Source organism: Salmo salar, chromosome ssa09, assembly GCF_905237065.1.
Source record: "Salmo salar chromosome ssa09, Ssal_v3.1, whole genome shotgun sequence".
NCBI lineage: Eukaryota > Metazoa > Chordata > Actinopteri > Salmoniformes > Salmonidae > Salmo > Salmo salar.
The window spans coordinates 21,828,406-21,850,031 of NC_059450.1; the positions used below are offsets into that span (position 1 = coordinate 21,828,406).

General features: G+C 44.0%; 1 protein-coding gene across 8 annotated transcripts in view; it reads right to left on the bottom strand.

Moving 5' to 3' along the window:
- Positions 1–343: 343 nt before the first annotated feature.
- LOC106611026 (calcium permeable stress-gated cation channel 1) overlaps positions 344–21,626 on the bottom strand; it is an 85,246-nt gene continuing 63,963 nt past the window's right edge. For 6 of the 8 annotated variants that reach the window (XM_014210829.2, XM_014210828.2, XM_014210830.2 and 3 more), the window contains 22 exons: positions 19,759–20,016; positions 17,120–17,199; positions 14,750–14,837; positions 14,188–14,225; positions 13,378–13,520; positions 12,552–12,603; positions 12,317–12,425; positions 12,117–12,190; positions 11,923–12,003; positions 11,723–11,843; positions 11,375–11,508; positions 11,057–11,179; positions 6,649–6,802; positions 6,405–6,511; positions 5,648–5,734; positions 5,453–5,518; positions 5,181–5,343; positions 4,983–5,088; positions 3,530–3,697; positions 3,271–3,383; positions 2,879–2,968; positions 344–2,760 (listed from right to left, as the gene is read on the bottom strand). In XM_014210829.2, the coding sequence (XP_014066304.1) occupies positions 2,545–2,760; positions 2,879–2,968; positions 3,271–3,383; positions 3,530–3,697; positions 4,983–5,088; positions 5,181–5,343; positions 5,453–5,518; positions 5,648–5,734; positions 6,405–6,511; positions 6,649–6,802; positions 11,057–11,179; positions 11,375–11,508; positions 11,723–11,843; positions 11,923–12,003; positions 12,117–12,190; positions 12,317–12,425; positions 12,552–12,603; positions 13,378–13,520; positions 14,188–14,225; positions 14,750–14,837; positions 17,120–17,199; positions 19,759–20,016 (2,571 nt within the window). In that variant the 3' untranslated portion in view covers positions 344–2,544. Of the gene's footprint in view, positions 2,761–2,878; positions 2,969–3,270; positions 3,384–3,481; positions 3,698–4,982; positions 5,089–5,180; positions 5,344–5,452; positions 5,519–5,647; positions 5,735–6,404; positions 6,512–6,648; positions 6,803–11,056; positions 11,180–11,374; positions 11,509–11,722; positions 11,844–11,922; positions 12,004–12,116; positions 12,191–12,316; positions 12,426–12,551; positions 12,604–13,377; positions 13,521–14,187; positions 14,226–14,749; positions 14,838–17,119; positions 17,200–19,758; positions 20,017–21,626 lie in introns of those variants that run through there. The other 2 variants (XM_014210834.2, XR_006770963.1) reach the window with 2 other exon arrangements.

Consider the following 21,626-nt stretch of genomic DNA (forward strand, 5'->3'; position numbering starts at 1 on the left):
GTTTTTCAACAAGACAATGACCCAACACACCTCCAGTTTGTGTAAGGTCTATTTGAAGGAGTGATGGAGTTCTGCATCAGATGACCTGGCCTCCACAATCACCAGACCTCAACCCAATTGAGATGGTTTGGGATGAGTTGGACCACAGAGTGAAGGAAAAGCAGCCAACAAGTGCTCTGCATATATGGGAATTCCTTCAAGACTGTTGGAAAAGCATTCCTCATGAAGCTGGTTGAGAGAATGCCAAGATTGTGCAAAGCTGTCATCAAGGCAAAGGGTGGCTACTTTGAAGAATTTGTTTAACACTTATGGTTACTACATGATTCCATGTGTTATTTCATAGTTTTTATGTCTTCACTATTATTCTACAATGTAGAAAATAATAAAAACAAAGAAAAACTCTTGAATGAGTAGGTGTGTCCAAACTTGACGGGTACTGTAACTACAGGTAATCATCAAATCATAGGAAGGGAAAAGACAGAATCATCTTTCGAATCCCATTATATCATCTACAAAGAGCATGAATATATGATCACAGAATACAGCAGTTAGAAACGGCAAAGACACCGACAACAAGGCACCTTAAGCCACAATCCAAATGCTTCCATTGAAAAACCCCATCAGACTAGCAAATACAGTCTGCACATGAGTCAACATCATTAGCTCAGTGGTCTGTGGAGCACACTGCTCGTCAGACCTGGGTTCAAATACCATTTCAATTACTTTCAAAGACATTTTGAAGCAAGTATGTTGATGTGTTTTCCTTGAAAATAAGTAGTTCAATATTATAATGTATTTGGAAGTATTGGCATGTACTTGAAAATCCTTAAATACACAGACAAGTGCATTTAAATACTCCATGCATTCGAACCTTGTCCTGTAGGTTTACATTTTTTGTTGTTGAAATAAATGTATTTGGAAATAAGCATTTGAAAATAGTACGATATTTAGAGGAAACTAACAAAGAAAATACTTTCTAATACTTCAAATATATGTAGTTAAATTCTGCTACATTAGAAAATACTCAAACACAGAAAATAAGACTTTTACTAAATACTTACATGCATGTAATGTATTGAACCCAGGTCTGCTGCTTGTCTATTGGTTGAAGGAACTGTATGACACACAATACATAGGAAGATGGCTGCTCACACAAAGTAGGGACTAGGATAATAGCTATCCATTGCGTTGAATAGAACTATGGCCAGAATGTGTACATACAGTATGCGTGTTTGTTTTGAGTCTGTCTCCCGCTTTTCCCTGCTCTTCAGTTCAGTCCATGCAACATAGTGAGTTTTTCTTCAAGGCACAGCAAGAGAACACAATTACAAACCACAATCAATCAGTTTCCATTCAGTTTGGCATGGAAACCTCTCCCTCGAGCAGCAAAACACTCGCAATACAAAACTAGCAATGGTTACTGTATGACTGAGTCAAACAGTGAGATCAGCCGAGTCTTCAGTTTGATGGGTGGACATGGAGTATAACAATGTGTACGTTCGCAACATGCAGTGGAGCGGGCGACTGGTTTGGACTACTGAAACCATGATGCAATAGGGTACTACTAGTATCTTTTCAAGACTATTTTTGCGGCCGGACCTTTACGCACAACGTTTTAAAACCCAAGTAAATTGGAGATAATGTTCTGGTTCTACCTGAACTTGTCCAATAAGAGTACTCCTTTTTGTTTTCTGTTCTGAAATCTTTTTTTCCCCATTTCCTCCAACTGAACACAACTATGTTCTCTTCATAATAACAGTCATTGATAAACAATAAAAGGGATGGCACTATACATAAATTGTTATTAAACAATACACACAGCCCGCCCCTCAGCACAATAATATCCCATACAACTGACAGTACAGAAGGGCAAAAACAAGAACCTTGACAATAAATGCAATAGTATCAGACCCGTTGCACCTTCTCCTCCATAGGGTGTTAGAGCTCGGAGTTCCACTCTGCCTTCCCTCCGTCTGTCCTGTTCTCTCACTGCAGATGGCTCGATCCCGACCCGCTACCCTGCCTCGCAGAGCTCTACCACACCAGAGCCAGGTCCCCCAGAGCCAAGACCACTCTGTCTAGTAGGGTCATTGGGTTAAAACCCCCTGAACTGGTGAAATTCATCCCTACTCCTTTCCCAGTGGCACACAAAGATAGTGTCCTTCTTCGCTACACAGTCACTCCCAGTCAGGTCACATACAGTATGGTAAAGTTCATTCACTTATAGAGAGGAAAAAAGGGAGACATGAAGTAGTCAGAAAACTACAGATGACCTTTTGTTTGAAGTATCCTCCGTATTGTTTATTTATGATGACAGCTTTAAGATGAAGCCCCCACATCCCCGCCACTGGGCTGGGGAAGAACCTATTTCAGCCTTTGGTTCCAAACAACCTCCAAAGACAAAATCCAAAAGGGTCCCTCACACACATGGTCCAGTCAGAGGGGCTTGGATGTGGAAGAGGGTAAAACAAGGCTTTAAAAAAAAAACACATCTTTCTCTCTTATAAATAGGAGAAGGTATGGAGGTTAGGGAAGGGGGGTGAGTCACTGGTAGCCCACTGGGCTGTCCATGAGGGGGCTGGAGTAACAGGGGTTTGGAGGGTCCTGGAGCTCTGTCTCGACAGTCTCAACCTGGTCTTCCTCCTCCTCTTGCTCCTCCCGGTCCTGGGAGCTGGCCATGGTCCCGTAGCTCTGGTGAGCAGGGGAGGGCATGGGGGTCAGGCCTAGCTCCGGCTCCAGCAACACAGATGCCACAAACAGCTGAGGGGAGAGACACAGAGAAAGAAGTGACTAATACCTAAAACTGAAATGACTCATACATAGTTATGCGCTTATTGTACAGGGATTGAGAGCGGTGTGAATGAAGAAAGGCAGGTACATTGGAGGGGGTGGTGGAGGGGGTGGAGCTTCTCTCTGCATCAGCGAAGGCACCTTCTGCTGGCTGGTCAGCAGACATCTGGTCAAACATCTGAAACACATTGGGACAGTGATAATTAAGCCATTGAGGGCCAGTGCTCTACACCCAACGAGGGGGGAGGGGTCAATAATAATAATAATAATAACTCACTGTGAAATTATAGGGATTTATCTCAAGAGCATAGCTGCACTGCCACAGCAGATGCTTAAATACCACATCTCATAAAGACATAGCCCATGGTCGAGGTACTTAGGCTTAATAAATTACATTACATATAGTTTGTCAAAAACTACGGCTCTGCTAGCCCTAACACCAGTACAGCACTATGTCCCATTGTTCATACTATCGCTGACCTGGTAGCTTGATGACTTGTCAGGCTGTTTCCTAAGGCATAGGCCAAAGAGGGAGAAGACAAGGCAGGAGACCAGCGACACAAAGGTGAAGAGGGTGATGGGATGCATTGGGCCTGGAGCACAAGAGAAGAACCACAATCAAGGCCACATCACCATATATGACGACTCTAGCAGCCACTAAGTTATGTCTGACTAACAGTGGGTAACCCACATGTATCGGTCTGTTTGATAGGCTATGGTAACAGGAACCAGGAAGTACCCAGCCTGAGCACAGAGAAGAACAGGAGCCAGAACATGCAGAGGATGGGCGCCACGATGACCTGGCTGATGGCTGCAGTGTGGATGCGCTGGTTGAGGTTGGTGGGCACGTAGGCATAGTAGATGTTGTAACGGTCCACCATGTGTTTCAGGATCAGGTAGAGCAGCCCTGAGAGACAGACATACACAGAGCTGACTGATGAGGACATACGCAGCCAATCACCTATTGTAAAACGCTAACTTCAGTCTAAAGCACAGTTGAGGTCAATTAAACTCCCATTCCTGTCGGCTGACTTCGGAATTTACAAGAATTTAGATGGAATTGACCCCAACTCTGGGCTACAAAGTGAATAACAGGTTAAAGACAGCATGCAGCAGAGCCCAGGCCTGGTACAATGTGGAAGGCAGGTGTCAAGGCATGGAGAGTAGCAGTAAATAAAGGAGAGCAGCGGCAGCAGTAAATAAAGGAGAGCAGCGGCAGCAGTAAATAAAGGAGAGCAGCGGTAAATAAAGGAGAGCAGCGGTAAATAAAGGAGAGCAGCGGTAAATAAAGGAGAGCAGCGGCAGCAGTAAATAAAGGAGAGCAGCGGCAGCAGTAAATAAAGGAGAGCAGCGGCAGCAGTAAATAAAGGAGAGCAGCGGCAGCAGTAAATAAAGGAGAGCAGCGGCAGCGGTAAATAAAGGAGAGTAGCAGCGGTAAATAAAGGAGAGTAGCAGCGGTAAATAAAGGAGAGCAGCGGTAAATAAAGGAGAGCAGCGGTAAATAAAAGAGAGGAGCAGCGGTAAATAAAGGAAGGAGCAGCGGTAAATAAAAGAGAGTAGCAGCGGTAAATAAAGGAGAGTAGCAGCGGTAAATAAAGGAGAGTAGCAGCGGTAAATAAAGGAGAGTAGCAGCGGTAAATAAAGGAGAGTAGCAGCGGTAAATAAAGGAGAGTAGCAGCGGTAAATAAAGGAGAGTAGCAGCGGTAAATAAAGGAGAGTAGCAGCGGTAAATAAAGGAGAGTAGCAGCGGTAAATAAAGGAGAGTAGCAGCGGTAAATAAAGGAGAGTAGCAGCGGTAAATAAAGGAGAGTAGCAGCGGTAAATAAAGGAGAGTAGCAGCGGTAAATAAAGGAGAGTAGCAGCGGTAAATAAAGGAGAGTAGCAGCGGTAAATAAAGGAGAGTAGCAGCGGTAAATAAAGGAGAGTAGCGGCTCTGGGCAGAGACAGAAGTGGAGTGGGCGTCTGGCTCACAACTCGCTGTGCCTGAGCGTCTGGAACTACAGCACATACACTTCAGTCTGCACCAGGCTGGGAGCAGAGGTCACCAAGGTTACAGTAGCAGGAGAGAGGCTCCCACTGAGCACACACACAGGAAGCAGACACACACACACACACACACACACACACACACACAGGAAGGAGGTGAGAAGCAAAGACAAACGTGCTTCTTTAGCCTACACACACGCACTCACCAAAGGGCATGATGATGGGACAGGTGATACTGTAAGTCATGCTAACAGCATAGATGCACATGGTCCAGGCGTACTCCAGACCAAACTGGAACTCATAGGCCTGGCTCTGGAGATAAAAAAAAATATATATAAAAAAAATGGTTATTTGACAAATCAAAGATGCACACAAATAATACAGTCAAATACTGCTCCTGTCACCCGTTTGACGTGGATGCGCTCGGCCCCGGGCTTGGCCAAACAGAGACGCAGAGCATACACCATCAGAGCTGGGATACGCAGCAGCTCCATGGCCGTGCCGATCAGGCTGGACGTGATCACGTAGTTCACGAAGAACGCGCCGTTATCAGGCAGGAACACACACCTGTACACAGAGGAGACATATCTTAGAAGTGTGTTTGCCATGGTAGTTCTGTCAGAGCTAGCTAAGCAGATGGTACCATAGCAGTAGAGGGCTGGACAATTAGACTTACTCCAATTTAACATCCTTGTCTTCCAGGAAGTTGACATCAAACAGCCACCTGAAGAACAGATCCAGACTAGGGCAAAAAGAGAGGAAAGAAGCACAAGTACATTAGAGCAGAAGCACAGGATCATACGCAATCTCTGTAATGATCATAGCAGTGAGCGATAAGTGGTCTGTTACATGCATGTTCCTATATCCATACCTGGAGAGACCCAGCGAGGGCAGGATGATCACCATGAACACCAGCAGCACAAAGCACTTGTGCATGGTGATCTGGTTCTCACTGGATCTAAAGGAGACCACAACATGGACCACATCACAACAGAGGACATGCAGTTACAAAGCACATGTTTTGGACACTTAGTACATGTTAGAATATGAAATCATTTCAGGAGACAGAACACTAACGACAGAAGCTCACGCAAACACAATCACACACACGACATTCAAAAAGCAACATCTCACATAAATAATGATTCCATTTCAAATGCAAACAACTTAGTGGGCTCATTACCACGAGCAGCACCTTTCACAATAACAGTAAACATTTGATTTGAATTAAGTCCTTCACAATATATGGGTGGGTGGTGGGGGTGGTTATGTAAAGAGACGGTGCTCATAGGTGCAGTGTGAGGTTGTCTCCTCCGGATGCAGATCTATTCTGCTCCTCAGTGCATCGTGACCACTTTGCATGTCATTATCTCCACAGAAAATCGCTATGACAACCTGACTAGAGAAGTAATGCAGGCAAACAGAGCACACATACAGTGAGACAGAGAGAGCGACAGAGGGAGAACAAGAAAAACAGTGAGAGGTGTGTAATTGTGTCGAGAAGACAGACAAAAAACACATGAAGAGGGTCTGAGGAAGATGAATAAAGTGTTTTGTCTTTTCAGGGAGAGAAGTGGGCCTTGGGTTGAGCAGTATCTGCTCGGGCCTGCAGCAGTGCAATACTCTACCTGGTCCAGTGACACTCGAAGAAGGCTGAGTAATAGACTATGAAGGGCAGCAGGACAGAGAACGCCCAGAGCAAGAGAGTAGGGAAGAACTGAGTGATGATCGGGCTCTATGGGGAGAAACCAAAACCTCATGAGTTCCTCATGCTATACATGTCATTCTGGAAATACTGAGTTTATTTGCTTTTGTACAGCAAAACCACCCCATTAGGACCATTCAAGCACTGTAATTCAGGAATTAACTGACTCTCAGGCTGTCCACAGGCCGGGTGACGTTGAACTTGTCCATGGTGTTGACGATGATGGCGGGAGTGGTGAGGAAGAAGAGGATGAGGAAGAGGAGGATGTTGAGCAGGACGCAGCGGAGCCACCAGCGGGAGCCACACACTGAGAGGTTCTCCCTGTAGACACAAAGGTAAAAACATGGAGGTCACTGATCTATCCTGATGGACGGCTGACATGACAGACCTCTCCACGTCATGTCTCTGCTAATCTGTACTACTGTTTATATCCACAAAGTATAAATACAACAAAAACAACCCTTAACGTGGGAGGGAATAACAAACACCACACTGGAGTGGATAACAGGTTGGATACAGCACACTCGAGTGCTCCGTTTTAATGAAGGAAAACACAGTCAGTTAGTCAGTCAATCACTGGTCGACCCCACAGCCTGTGACACCACTAGGGAGCACTCCCTCCGCACAAACAGCCAATGCGGCATGAAGCACAGTGAGCACCGCTTGGCAGGGCTGTCTCATTGGCTAATCCCCCCATACATACAGTTGAAGTCGGAAGTTTACATACACCTTAGTCAAATACATTTAAACTTACTTTTTCACAATTCCTGACATTTAATCCTAGTAAAAATTGTCTTAGGTCAGTTAGGATCACCACTTCATTTTAAGAATGTGAAATGTCAGAATAATAGTAGAGTGATTTATTTCAGCTTTTATTTCTTTCATCACATTCCCAGTGGGTCAGAAGTTCACATAAACTCAATTAGTATTTGGTAGCATTGCCTTTAAATTGTTTAAATTGGGTCAAACGTTGTGGGTAACAAGCTTCCCACAATAAGTTGGGTGAATTTTGGCCAATTCCTCCTGACAGAGCTGGTGTAACAGTCAGGTTTGTAGGCCTCCTTGCTCGCACACACTTTTTCAGTTCTGCCCACAAATGTTCTATAGGATTGAGGTCTGGGCTTTGTGATGGCCACTCCAACACCTTGACTTTGTTGTCCTTAAGCCATTTTGCCATAACTTTGGAAGTATGCTGGTGTCATTGTCCATTTAGAAGACCCATTTGCGACCAAGCTTTAACTTCCTGACTGATGTCTTGAGATGTTGCTTCAATATAACCATATAATTTTCCTCCCTCATGATGCCATCTATTTTGTGAAGTGAAGTGCACCAGTCCCTCCTGCAGCAAAGCACCCCCACAACATGATGCTGCCACCACCGTGCTTCACGGTTGGAATGGTGTTCTTCGGCTTGCAAGCCTCCCCCTTTTTCCTCCAAACATAACGATGGTCATTAAGGCCAAACATTTCTATTTTTGTTTCATCAGACCAGAGGACATTTGTAAAGGAGAGTAGCAGCAGTAAATAAAGGAGAGTAGCAGCAGTGTGCAGTTGCAAGCCGTAGTCTGGCTTTTTTTGTGGCGGTTTTGGAGCAGTGGCTTCTTCCTTGCTGAGCGGCCTTTCAGGTTTTTTTAATTTCACCTTTATTTAACCAGGTAGGCTAGTTGAGAACAAGTTATCATTTGCAACTGCGACCTGGCCAAGATAAAGCATAGCAGTTCCACATATACAACAGCAGAGAGTTACACATGGAATAAACAAAACATACAGTTAATAATACAGAAGAAAAAAAAGAAAACAAAAAGTCTATATACAGTGAGTGCAAATGAAGTAAGGGAGTTAAGGCAATAAATAGGCCATGGTGGCAAAGTAATTACAATATAGCAATTAAACACTGGAATGGTAGATGTGCAAGTAGAGATACTGGAGTGCAAAGGAGCAAGATAAATACAGTATGGGGATGAGGTAGTTGGATGGGCTGTTTACAGATTGGCTATGTACAGGTGCAGTGATCTGTGAGCTGCTCTGACAGCTGGTGCTTAAAGCTAGTGAGGGAGATAGGAGTCTCCAGCTTCAGAGATTTTTGCAGTTCGTTCCAGTCATTGGCAGCAGAGAACTGGAAGGAAAGGCGGCCAAAGGATGAATTGGCTTTGGGAGTGACCAGTGAGATATACCTGCTGGAGTGCGTGCTACGAGTGGGTGCTGCTATGGTGACCAGTGAGCTGAGATAAGGCGGGGCTTTACCTAGCAGAGACTTGTAGATGACCTGAAGCCATTGGGTTTGGCGACGAGAGTGAAGCGAGGGCCAGCCAACGAGAGCGTACAGGTTGCAGTGGTAGGTAGTATATGGGGCTTTGGTGACAAAACGGATGGCACTGTGATAGACTGCATGCATCCAATTTGCTGAGTAGAGTGTTGGAGGCTGTTTAGTAAATGACATCGCCGAAGTCGAGGATCGGTAGGATGGTCAGTTTTACGAGGGTATGTTTGGCAGCATGAGTGAAGGATGCTCTGTTGCGAAATAGGAAGCCGAGTCTAGATTTAATTTTGGATTGGAGATGCTTAATGTGAGTCTGGAAGGAGAGTTTACAGTCTAACCAGACACCTAGGTATTTGTAGTTATCCACATATTCTAAGTCAGAGCCGTCCAGAGTATTGACGCTGGACGGGCGGGCAGGTGCAGGCAGTGATCGGTTGAATAGCATGCATTTAGTTTTACTTGCATTTAAGAGCAGTTGGAAGCCACGGAAGGAGAATTGTATGGCATTGAAGCTCGTCTGGAGGTTTGTTAACACAGTGTCCAACGAAGGGCCAGAAGTATACAGAATGGTGTCGTCTGCGTAGAGGTGGACCAGAGAATCACCAGCAGCAAGAGCGACATCATTGATGTATACAGAGAAGAGAATCGGCCCAAGAATTGAACCCTGTGGCACCCCCATAGAGACTGCCAGAGGTCCGGACAACAGGCCCTCCGATTTGACACACTGAACTCTATCAGAAAAGTAGTTGGTAAACCAGGCAAGGCAATCATTTGAGAAACCAAGGCTGTTGAGTCTGCCAATAAGAATGTGGTGATTGACAGAGTCGAAAGCCTTGGCACGGCTGCACAGTAATGTCCCTTATTGACGACGGTTATGATATCATTTAGGACCTTGAGCGTGGCTGAGATGCACCCATGACCAGCTCTGAAACCAGATTGCAAAGCGGAGAAGGTACGGTGGGATTCGAAATGGTCGGTAATCTGTTTGTTAACTTGGCTTTCGAAGACCTTAGAAGGTTATGTCGATATAGGACTCGTTTTACTGTGGATATAGATAGTTTCCTCCAGCATCTTCACAAGGTCCTTTGATGTTGTTCTGGGATTGATTTGCACTTTTTGCACCAAAGTATGTTATCTCTAGAAGACAGAACGCGTCTCCTTCCTGAGCGGTATGACGGCTGCGTGGTCCCATGGTAGTTATACTTCCATACTATTGTTTGTACAGATGAACGTGGTACCTTCAGGCGTTTGGAAATTGCTCCCAAGGATGAACCAAACTTGTGGAGGTCACCAATTTGTTTTTCTGAGGTCTTGGCTGATTTCTTTAGATTTTCCCATGATGTCACGCAAAGAGGCACTGAGTTTGAAGGTAGGCCTTGAAATACATCCACACCTCCAATTGACTCAAATTATGTAAATTAGCCTAACAGAAGCTTCTAAAGCCATGACATCATTTTCTGGAATTTTCCATGCTGTTTGAAGGCACAGTCAACTTAGTGTATGTAAACTTCTGACCCACTGGAATTGTGATACAGTGAATTATAAGTGAAATGATCTGTTTGTAAACATTTGTTGGAAAAATCACTTGTGTCATGCACCAAGTATATGTCCTAATCGACTTGCCAAAACTATAGTTTGTTAACAAGAAATTTGTGGAGTGGTTGAAAAATGAGTTTTAATGACTCCAACCTAAGTGTATGTAAACTTCTGACTTCAACTGTATGTGACCTCATAGGGGCTGATGGTTATCACTTCATTTTATATCTCGAATGGACTTTAAAACACGTTCTAAGACATCCCACACAACTATCATTCTAAAATCCATCTAATTGGTTAAATTGTTGAATGTCCCTCTTGTAAGAGTAAGTAAAGTAACACAGATTAACGACCTGCGCACTGCAATTGATTTTCAAAGGTGATTTACAGTATGCTTGAGCCGTCAAACGGTGAGCTCAATCTGTGCAAACGTCTTTGGAAGCCTGTTACTAGCGCTGACCTTACTGATAGCTACTTATTGAGGGAAAAAATAGCTTACTATGACTGGGATACGCCGTTGTCTCTCTTTGCTACTGACTGTAATACTAATTGCTAACGCACTAACTAAGTCGCTCTGGATAATAGTGTCTTCTAAATGACAAATATAAATATAAAAATGCAGGGCAATGCTCGTTAACATGCGTCAGTTTCAAATCCCGTACGGTATATTTTAACTCACCTATCAGGTAAGATAAAGCTACTAAATAGTTTGGTTAAGTTATCAATGGGAGGGAGTTTCTAGTCATTATCTGCTTTAGATAACCTCCCTCACTCACTCACCAGATGATGTCACTTGGTGCCGGGGCGTAGTCTACACCCCACCTGTGAGACTGAACTACCGTGGTGATGCTTGACTGCTGGGGTTTCTGACGGCAACGGACCCGGCTATAGTCCTTGACAATACTGCGGAGATAAACAACACACAGACACAAAGTCATCACACAAAACAGGCAGACACACACTCATGAACATATTCAATCAAACCCTGTAATGGGAAAGTAAAACATATAATTTGGCACTCCAGGCATGCACTGCAGGAAACTGCAGTACAGTGCATTACCATGGTCACTCAGAGGTCAGGGGTCATAGTTTACTCACACATCAGTCATCCTTTCATCCCGAAAGGTCACAAAGGCTATGCCCAGCCTCATGAGCGAGATGCGATGCTTCTCTGCATTAAACTCATCAGTCAGTTTCTCCTCTAACTCACTGTAGTACTGCTCTGCATCCACCTGCAAAGAGTTGAAAATATAGATTAGCTACATACCGGTATTATTAATCAAGTCTTGTTGTATCCCTTATTGTATTTCAATTCAGACAGACGAGGAATCCCGTTGCTACTCAAATCTAGTTTAGTTTTTTAGTGCCATCCAGTGGCAAAATGCAATCAATGCAACATAATTACTATGACCAAGATTCACTGTAATATTTCTGTTACAAATGCACCTGCTCAAAGCCACACACGTCACAGCAGAAGATGGTAGAACAGGGGTGGGTCTTAATCATGATCTTCCCCTCCTTCTGGGACATAGTGGCAAAATACAGCCTTCCTTTCATCGCCTTCCGTCTGAAACACAACAACTAAAATCTGCACAAAACCACAAAAAAAGGTAACTAATTTCTCCATATTGTCATAGTTACTGTACCTCTCAGAGTCCAGCCTCATCAGTTTGTGTACGTTGAAGCAGAAGCGGAGGTCGATGACAGTACAGCTGGGGTAGGCCTCACTAGAGTGGATCGAAGAGGGAACAGAGTTAAACCACCTATCCACACCAGGTGTATTAGTATCAGCTGTATCTTGAAAGAGTAAGGAAAGTGGGAAGTAAACATTTAAGATTACTGGAAGTGTTTGGTGATGAGGCCTGGGTCTGAGATCTCTCTGGGGATGCAGGTGATCATGAGAGTCCTGGCCACCTGACAAGATGGTAACAATAAAATGACAGACACCAAACGGTGTCTCTTTCAGTTTTCAGAGACAGTAACCTGACCATGCTGTAATCATTATACATTTGGCTAGGTTTGAGGAGCAGTCACACACACCTTCTCGTCCTCTCTGTACTCCAGGCGTGAGGAGTGGTGGGCCATACACAGCACTGTGATGATGAAGTAGAGCAGAGCAAAGATACTGTGGAGCCACAGGAAGCTGTCCCTAAGAGGAAAGAAAAGGTTTCCACATGACTGTTGGATAACCATGATGGTCTCAAGATATTCTTGAACATTTCCTGAATTATTATGAATCCTCCGCAAAAAGAGAAGCCATAGCCCTTTGACCTACTTCGCAGGAAGATTAGCCACAGTCGTTCTTCCAAAATTTTCAGGATTATCCCCTATAGAAAAGACAACATACGACAGTTGTGTGTGTAACAGTTACTTTTATAAAGTAAACACCCACACCACTAGAAATCCACTTTTTCCAATGGGGTTGCACAAAGTATGATATATCTGGGCTTGAAGTGACAAATCTGAACTGCCCATCTCGTGCAAATTCCTATGACATAGAAATGATTTTCATTCTACGTTTTGTTTCAGGGCTGGGTTTAATTTGAATGTTACCGTCCAGTAGCATGGCATTGCTTATTAAATCATAAACAACTGCTATATTCTTCCTCTTGGTGACTGAGATGAGCCAAACAGCCTCGAGCCGCCTGAGCTATGGAGCAAATAAAGATAGGGGGTGCACCTCTACTTTCATTTACCAGAAAATTAGCAAAATCACTTAGTTTTGCGCTAGTCTGTATTACAAATATATCTGACCATTTTATAAATGGTATCATTGCATGATATGATAGCATTTTGCAAACCCGCTCATGATCATGAACAAAGTCATTGTAGCCTATCATTTCACTTCCACAGTGTGTCATTTCACTCTGTCTGTGTTTGGATCTGTGGTGTGTGTGGCCTACATTTAAGATATCCCTGGGCAGACTTTGTCCATTTGTGTTTATAACTGGTGTGTGTGCATGCATGCTAGCCCACCCCTGTATGTGTTTGCATATGCATGTGTGGCCTGGTCTCTCCCAGCGAGGTGTCCCTCTACCTCCCCTGGCATCTAGGATATCCTTGGGTCTCCCAACATGGGCCAAGGCATCCTTCTAAATTACCTAGGAGGTTTCCGGAAAAGTTGACAGGCAGGATGATGGCCAAAGACAGCAGGCAGACCACAGTCATGAGCAGGATGATGTGGCGCTGGAAGGACAGGTAGGTCGTAGCATCGACACCACACTTACTCCTGATCTCATCATCCCTGGAGACGCAACACAGAGAGAGAGGTTCTGAAACTGGAAAGGGAAGAGAGGATCTTTCCAGGGTGGCAGGATTCAAACTAAGGAGACTAAGCACAGAGTTACAAAGCAGCAGTGTGCAGTTGAGAAGGGAAACAGCATGTACTAGACACATGGGTGTAATAGGAATGTAGTGGGAAGAGCAGAATCCTTCTCTTCTATGGGGAGACAGAGTCTGGTGCTCCGTGGTAGTGATATTGTGGGGCCTGCTCCTCATACCTCACTGCACTCCTGGAGGGTCAGAAAAACCACTTGTCTCATAAAAGAAAAGAAACAAGAGTTGCCTGCTGGTTCCATGGCAGGCAGGCCAGGCCACACAGAGAGCTTTCAGGGTGGGTTAGCACTTTCCCAGGGTGAGGTATTACAGTCAGCCACTAACACGAGAGCTAAAAACAGCATCCAGAAGAACCCAAACTCCACCATAATAATACAGATCTAAATCCATTGAGTGGAGTCAGACTCAAGCAAGTGCAAATACTCTATGGTAAACCAGGGCACAAACAATCCCATGAGCACACAGTCATTTGCTTTTCGCTGCTTAATGGGATGACAACATTGAAGAGAAGGGCAATAAAAATGATAGAAGTGAGGACAGGTAAAGGGTTAAACGGGCCACTGGTTTACACTTACTTCATATGGTAAAGTGTTGTAAGCCAAGAGCAGAAGCCCTAAAGGAGGAAAGACATAAAACATTCAGTGGATCATTTATCAAATACAAAATCGATACCACAAATGTGGTAGGCAGTGCCAAGCACGCCTGGCCCGCGGTGCATGTCATTTGCATAACATTAAGGCCTACACGCTGAGAGAGTGATGGGGTTTAAATAGATCTAGTCTGAGGCCTAAACCACTTCACTGCTGTCAAACTCTGGGAGAAGACTCCATCATAAACATAGTGTGTTACATCGATGGTGGTGTTCTTACCGAGTCACGCAGGTAGGTAGGTAGGTAGGTAGGTAGGTATATATATATATATATATATAAAAGTCATTCTCTAAATAATCTGCCTTTTCTTAATTTTTTGGTTTTTGTTTGTGCAGCTGGATGTTTCATCAACTCAATTAAGGAAAAGTGCTTTGATCAGGGTCACAAAAAAAGTGGAATCACACTCAAACAGTGTCACCCTTTATCAGCTATACCTCCAGACCTATCCTACTGTCTGGACTTGGATCCATAATAAAGTTGGACTTACCAAGTCCTTGGTGTCGGAGTCTGACGGGCTGGACTCTGACGGGGACTTCTCCTTCTCACTCTGCTCTCCGTAGAACAGGGACGTGAGGCTGAGCAACAGAAGACATACCAGGATTATCATTATGGTGCACGTGTCTCTTCCTACATAATAGGAAGGAAGGAAGCTCATCACATAGATCACATCACAAGAAGGAAGACGCTATACTGCACGAGCAACAAGACTGCACAATATGAGACTACAGCCGTTAAACACATTCTTGGAAGAATGATTTTTAGTGGCCTGGACAGCATCCTAAAATGATATAGCAACCGTGAACCCATTTTGCAATGAGTGACTGTGGGAAGTTAATATCCTCTCTTTCCAACAGACGATCAGACACAGAGCCTGCAGACAGCATGAGTGCTAATTGTGTTGTCTGGGTCTAATAGCTATTCCATGCAGGACGCTGTCCTCCCCTTAGAACTCCAGTCAATCTGAGATCATATCAATGATGGGAGGGATGGACAGTGTTCCTGGAATCCAATGAAGCATTGTGATGATTGAGTTTGGTGATGTTTCTTTCAAGTTGACGTTGCTGACAGCTCTACAGCGTGCCACTTTAAGCGTAATAATTGAATTAGCGCGATGGCCGCCCGCTCCGCAGAACAAACAGATGTCACTGCCCGGGGTGGCAGAGAGCCGCTGCTGGTCAGGCAGAACTAAATCAACCCCACACTCACACCGGAGTGGCTCCAGGTCAGGCAGAAGTAAGCTGTTGCAGAGCCTCACTCTGCAGACCCACACAGAGGACTGACTGGACCTCACGTCACTTTAAAAGCTAACGAGGTCCTAAGATTCAGGAAAATCAGAGCTACTATGAGTGTGCCATTATTGCCTTCTGCATATTATGGTATCAAGGCTTGAAAAAATATATATAAATTGTACTCACAGATTGTGATAGTGTAAAAAGTGATTAAATTGTATGCATGTATACAATACTGAATAAAAATAGTATGTAAAGTGTGTCCCATGTTTCAAAAGCTGACATAAAAGACCCCAGAAATGTTTCATATGCACAAAAAGCTTATTTCGCTCGAATTTTGTGCACAAATGTGTTTACATGATCATACCGTTTAATCAGCTTCTTGATATGCCACACCTGTCAGGTGGATGGATTATCTTGGCAAACAGCATGATCATTACACAGGTGCACCTTGTCCTGGGGACAATAAAAGGCCACTCTAAAGTGTGCAGTTGTCACACAACACAATGCCACAGACGTCTCATGGTTTGAGGGCGTGTGCAATTGGCATGCCCACCAGACCTGTTGCCAGATAATATACATTTCTCTACCATAAGCCGTTTTAGAGAATTTGTCAGTACATCCAACCGGCCTCACAACTGCTGACCACATGTATGGTGTTGTGTGGTGGGTGGTTTGCTGATGTCAACATTGTGAAGAGAGTGCCCCATGGTGGCGGTGGGATTATGGTATGGCCATGCATAAGCTACGGACAACGAACAATTGTATTTTATCAATGGCAATTTCAATGCACAGAGACACCGTGACGAGATCCTGAGGCCTGTTGTCGAGCCATTCATCCGTCGCCATCACCTCATATTTCAGCATTATAATGCACGGCCCTATGTCGCAAGGATCTGTCCACAATTCCTGGAAGCTGAAAATGTCCCGGTTCTTCCATGGCCTGCATACTCACCAGACATGTGACCCATTGAGCATGTTTGGGATGCTCTGGATAGACGTACTACAGCGTGTTCCAGTTCCTGCCAATATCCAGCAACTTCACACAGAAATTGAAGAGGAGTGGGACAACATTCCACAGCCCACAATCAAAAGCCTGATCAACTCTATGCGAAAGAGATGTGTCACGCTGCATGAGGCAAGTGGTACACACACCAGATACTAACCGGTTTTCTTCTCCACGCCCCTACCTTCTTTTTTAAAAAAGGGATCTGTGACCAACAGATGCATATCTGTATTCCCAGTCATGTGAAATCAATAGATTAGGGCCTAACTACTTTATTTAAATTGACTGATTTCCTTATATGAACTATAACTCTTCTTTTAAATTGTTGCATGTTGCGTTTATATTTTGTTAGGCATAGTTATATTAAAGCAATGTAATAGTGTAACACGAGCTCCATCAAAGCAAGAGAGACAGGAAAACAAAGTATTTCATGAGTATGAGAATGACTGGGCAGTACCATTTCTTCTCAGGAGGGGGAGCCAATCTCAAGTAGCACAGTGTCAATCAGTCATGAATTATGCTTTCGATACGGATTTCTCCATCTTGAGTGTTGCCTCTACTTCTAAACCAGACTTAAAATACAGTGAGTATGAAGAAGCTGTGGTGAAAGGCTTTACTGTACCTGTCATTCTCCATCAATAGAGCCAGACGGCCATAGTCCCATGCAGCCTTCCTCAAAAAGGAAAAGATCAGCAAAAAAAACTGCAATACAAAGAACGAGTTATAAGACACACAGAGCTCATCAACCACCACCTCCCTGCGCCTCCCTACTGGTCTAAAGCCATGCATGGGCAACCAGGACAATGTTTAACAAGGTATTGGACGAAGATGAATAATACATTCTGCTTTTATAGTCATGGCCTAATGCAATTCCTAAGCTCTCTGCATAAATAATATCCCCTTGTTGTATACCCTTTCTCTCTGCCTGTCTCGAATGTCTTCTATTTCTTGTCCCTGCGTGGGTGTCCACGTTCCGCTGATGCCCCACAGATGATTATTGTGTGTGATGTTAGGAATGGTGCAGAGGCGGTACGCTGTCACATGGGGGAAATCAAGGTTTAAACAGACTTGAACTCGTCATTAAGACACTGCTATTAACCTTCTGTGTTGTCCTGACTACCAGGGAACAATCGCAGTGAAACAATTAAACATGAGCTGGTAGACAGACATAACCAGAGAGGAAATCTAGTTTGACAAGACCTGACAGCGGAACAAAAGTGTACATTCCCAAATTTGGAGACAGATGGATTTCTATAATTATCCTGGAGTGGGAAGAGTAATCTTTCTGCATATTATTAAACACACCGTATGTTGTAGAGAAGAGGAGAATGGAGTAGTGTTTATCATAAAACAATGAATGTGAAGGCTTGTAAGCAGATCCAGTATTATGGGCGGGCCTTAGGGGGCCTAGCCTGCCCCACCTTCTTGCCCGTCCAAATAAAATATTGAAATATTGATCATTTATTTGACCGAGACGCACGCCGACGGAAAGACGCATCGATCTCAGTTAAAGCATCCGAGCGAGCAAAACAGCGCCCCTCTGTCTCAGTATGTGTACACCATGTATCTGATGCTGCCTGGACCAAAATAGTATGACATGTCATACTATTTCTGACCAGACAGCATCAGATACATGGGCTACATATAGAGGGGCGCTGTTTCGCTCACTCGGATGCTTTCTCCGGTGATATAATTTCAGCAGAGAGGAAGAGGCGAAACTAGAGGGCTGACTCTCGGCAAAATCTCTCCAGAATAAGCCCAATGCGTTTCTATGGGCCTAAGATGCAGACCTAAACTTGTCGCCTGCCTTTGGAACTCTTATTGTTAGGGCCGAGACATGACCATCTCGTCATTATACAGATCTCTGGTTTCAGCCTCTTGCGAATTGGAAAGGAAAATTGGCGGGTGCAGAGAGCACTGTTAGGATGCTGGATTCTCCTAAAGTAAATTGATGTTTTGCCAAAATTGGCTATAATTACGTGTCTAAATTAAATCATTCAAAATAATTCACCAGGGCGCATGACTTAGCCACAGAGGATCATTCGCTTATTTAAAAAAGGTTTTGCTGCGGATTGATTCAAATCACAAGCGTGTAGGCCTATGCCTATTTGGGAAGCCCGCAATTTGGGTAGTGCGAGTGGCAAAAGGTCTAGCTGACTGAGTCACGTCTGTCAGTAATAAGCATATAAAATGCATGAAGATAATGTGTTGAGTGTAATTTAAAATGTTGCAAGAAGAAGAAGGGAGGGGTGTCTGGTAAAGACATAGCATGTCTCTCTCCAGAATCCGTTCAGCTGTCTCCCGCCAATTCTTGTGCATTCATTGTTTAATTGTGTGAATTGTTTTCCCTTTGTTAATTTTCTATCAATTCCCCATTACAGGTCACCAGTAGGCCTAGTAAATGTACCATTAATTCCCCGTCATTTGGTTACATTCATTTATGTTAATGCCTGTACTGTATTAATTACAGTCATTTACTGCTCTCATTCTTGGACTGGAAACGTTGTTTGAGGAGGTTACAACCTGCTACACTTGTGAGAAACAAGTTTGTTTATTTCATAACCATGAGTTTTGTAAATGTTTTCATTGTCTTTTGTTTGGAGTAATCCATGTCAGCAATGAGCATGTGTCTGGTTTCTCTGTCCTGATAAAGTAGAGGGAGAGAGAGCACCTGAGTACACACAGAAGTAGGCCTACCTGGCCTGCTGAATGCAAAAGTAAGAAAGCGCCCATTTGGCAATGTCTGTCATAACTCACCACATCCACCACTAATAAGCTGAGCTTCTCGGTAATCTTTTCTTCACCTCACACAGTAAGTCAACAATGTCTGTTTTTTTAAAACATCCATTTCTAATGATAGTTCCTCAGTATTTGAAGTCTTTCCAACACTCCCAGCTTCGATAATCACCAAGCCTTGGTGTGAAAGAGCAAAATATCATGATCTGATGATTCCAAACAGCCAGTGGGATCGTCATTAAAAAACAACAACTGTCTGTCCCGAGCTCACTTGCTCAGGAAACACTGACAGCCCGGAATAAGCTAGTTGATATAATTTTACAAGTTCGCGAGGGACAGTTTTGGGTCGATTTGGTTGATGATTTGATACAATGTTGCACTTTACGTGAAGGATGTTTCTTTGGGGAAAATGTCTCACTGGTACCAGCGATAAGACGAGAGGTTGAGATTGCTGTAGCACTGTAGTGTGTGCGCTTGTGAGTGTGTATACATGCATGTATCTGTGCGTCTGTGTAAGCAACATACCAGCCACAGGCCAACATTGATGGCGAGGACCGTGGGCACCCCTCCAAAAGGCAGGCCCTGCAGGACACTGCTGCGGGAGTGGGAGCGGTAGCACCTCTCGGCTGCTGTGGTGTTGTCCTCTCCCAGAGAGTCCAGGAAGCCCAGCACATCCAGCTCCATATCCCTCCCATCCAGAGGGGGCACCCTCATCACAAACTCAGAATCCACCATGAGTGAGCCAAGGCCTAAGTCCCAGGGGCTGAAGTCATGCAACCATAACTGAGGAAATAGAAAAAGGAAGTGATTAATATTGAACAGTATGACATATCCCATGCCATGCTTTTTATGTCTGCACTCAATCGCTATCAAAGTATGTCACATCACTACTTCACAGGAGAGGCATTTGAACATTTTTACTTTCATCAAAATGCATTTTTGGGACAGAAATGCCTTCTGAAACATGTGAACTTTCATGTGCCTTAATAATAAACTTGTATGCCATCTGTAAATACAATTGTTAAATTACAAGCCTAGTTGGTTTAGCCATGGAAAAAGAGAGGAACCTTCTTGCTAGCTATGATTGGCTGAGATAATGGATGGGCTGGACATGCTGAGAGATGAGTTCAGATTGGTCTGCCATGTAGCACACTTCTGTCTATAACATGAGCTGCTTAGTATGTGTAGATAATCCTTGCTACCACAGCTTTTTTTGAAAGATATAACGTTAGCCATGGAGAACTCTGCTGAACAACATTGCTGCCCTGAATTTAGCAGGCGCTTTCGACAAACATCAATGGGAAGAAGTTGTGATGGACTACTTTCTGCACACAGTCAGTGTGAACCAGAGTGACTTGACGCCATGCCGGGCCAAACAAGCTGTACAGTAGCTAGCTATAAACTATCAAGAGAGTGGAATTGCAAGCATGTTATTCTTGCATTTCCAAATCAGTGAAAACTGCTAAATTATGGTTTACTATCCCTTGTCAAATATAGCATTGGTATCCGACCGTCCTTGGCATGCTACTATTTAGGACTAAGGGATGGATTCCCTATGGGCCACACTATGCCTTTTTCTGTACAGGCACAAAGAGGATCTCTCCAACGCCTTCAGGCCCAGGTGATATGGGCTTGATGGTATATCTACGCACAATACATTTCATCTGGAGGTCACAAAGGACCCAGTGAAATTCAAAACCTCCATCAATCCAACTGTTTGCTGAGATAATGTTTGCCATGTGCTTCCTTCATGTCGCCATATTACTTTGTCTTTTCCATTCACCCCAACACTGCAAAGTACAAAGGCATATTTGTAAGTCTGATTTCAGAGAATTTCCCCCCCAGTCCAATTATAATGGCTGCCATTGTCCTTAAAGTTGAGGATGAGGGAATGAATGCCATTTAAACAAGAAGTGACTCCTGTATCCCAATGCCCTCTCTAGAGTGATCTCTCTCTCCCTGGGGATATTGCAGGAAGTGTTAATATCCAATAGACTGGATTTTTAAATTTAACTAGGCAAGTCATTTAAGAACAAATTCTTATTTACAATGATGGCCTAACAAAAGGCCTCCTGCGGGGACGGAGGCTGGGATTAAAAATAAAAAAAAATACAATATAGGACAACACTATATAAAGAGAGACCATAGACAACAACATAGCTAGGCAGCAACACAGCATGGTAGCAACAGGATTGTAGCAGCACAAAACATGGTACAAACATTATTGGGCACAGACAACGGCACAAAGGACATTAAGATAGAGACAACAATACATCACTCAAAGCAGCCACAACTGTCGGTAAGTGTCTATGATTGAGTCTTTGAATGAAGAGATTGAGATAAAACTGTCCAGTTTGAGTGTTTGTTGCAGCTCGTTCCAGTCTCTAGCTGCA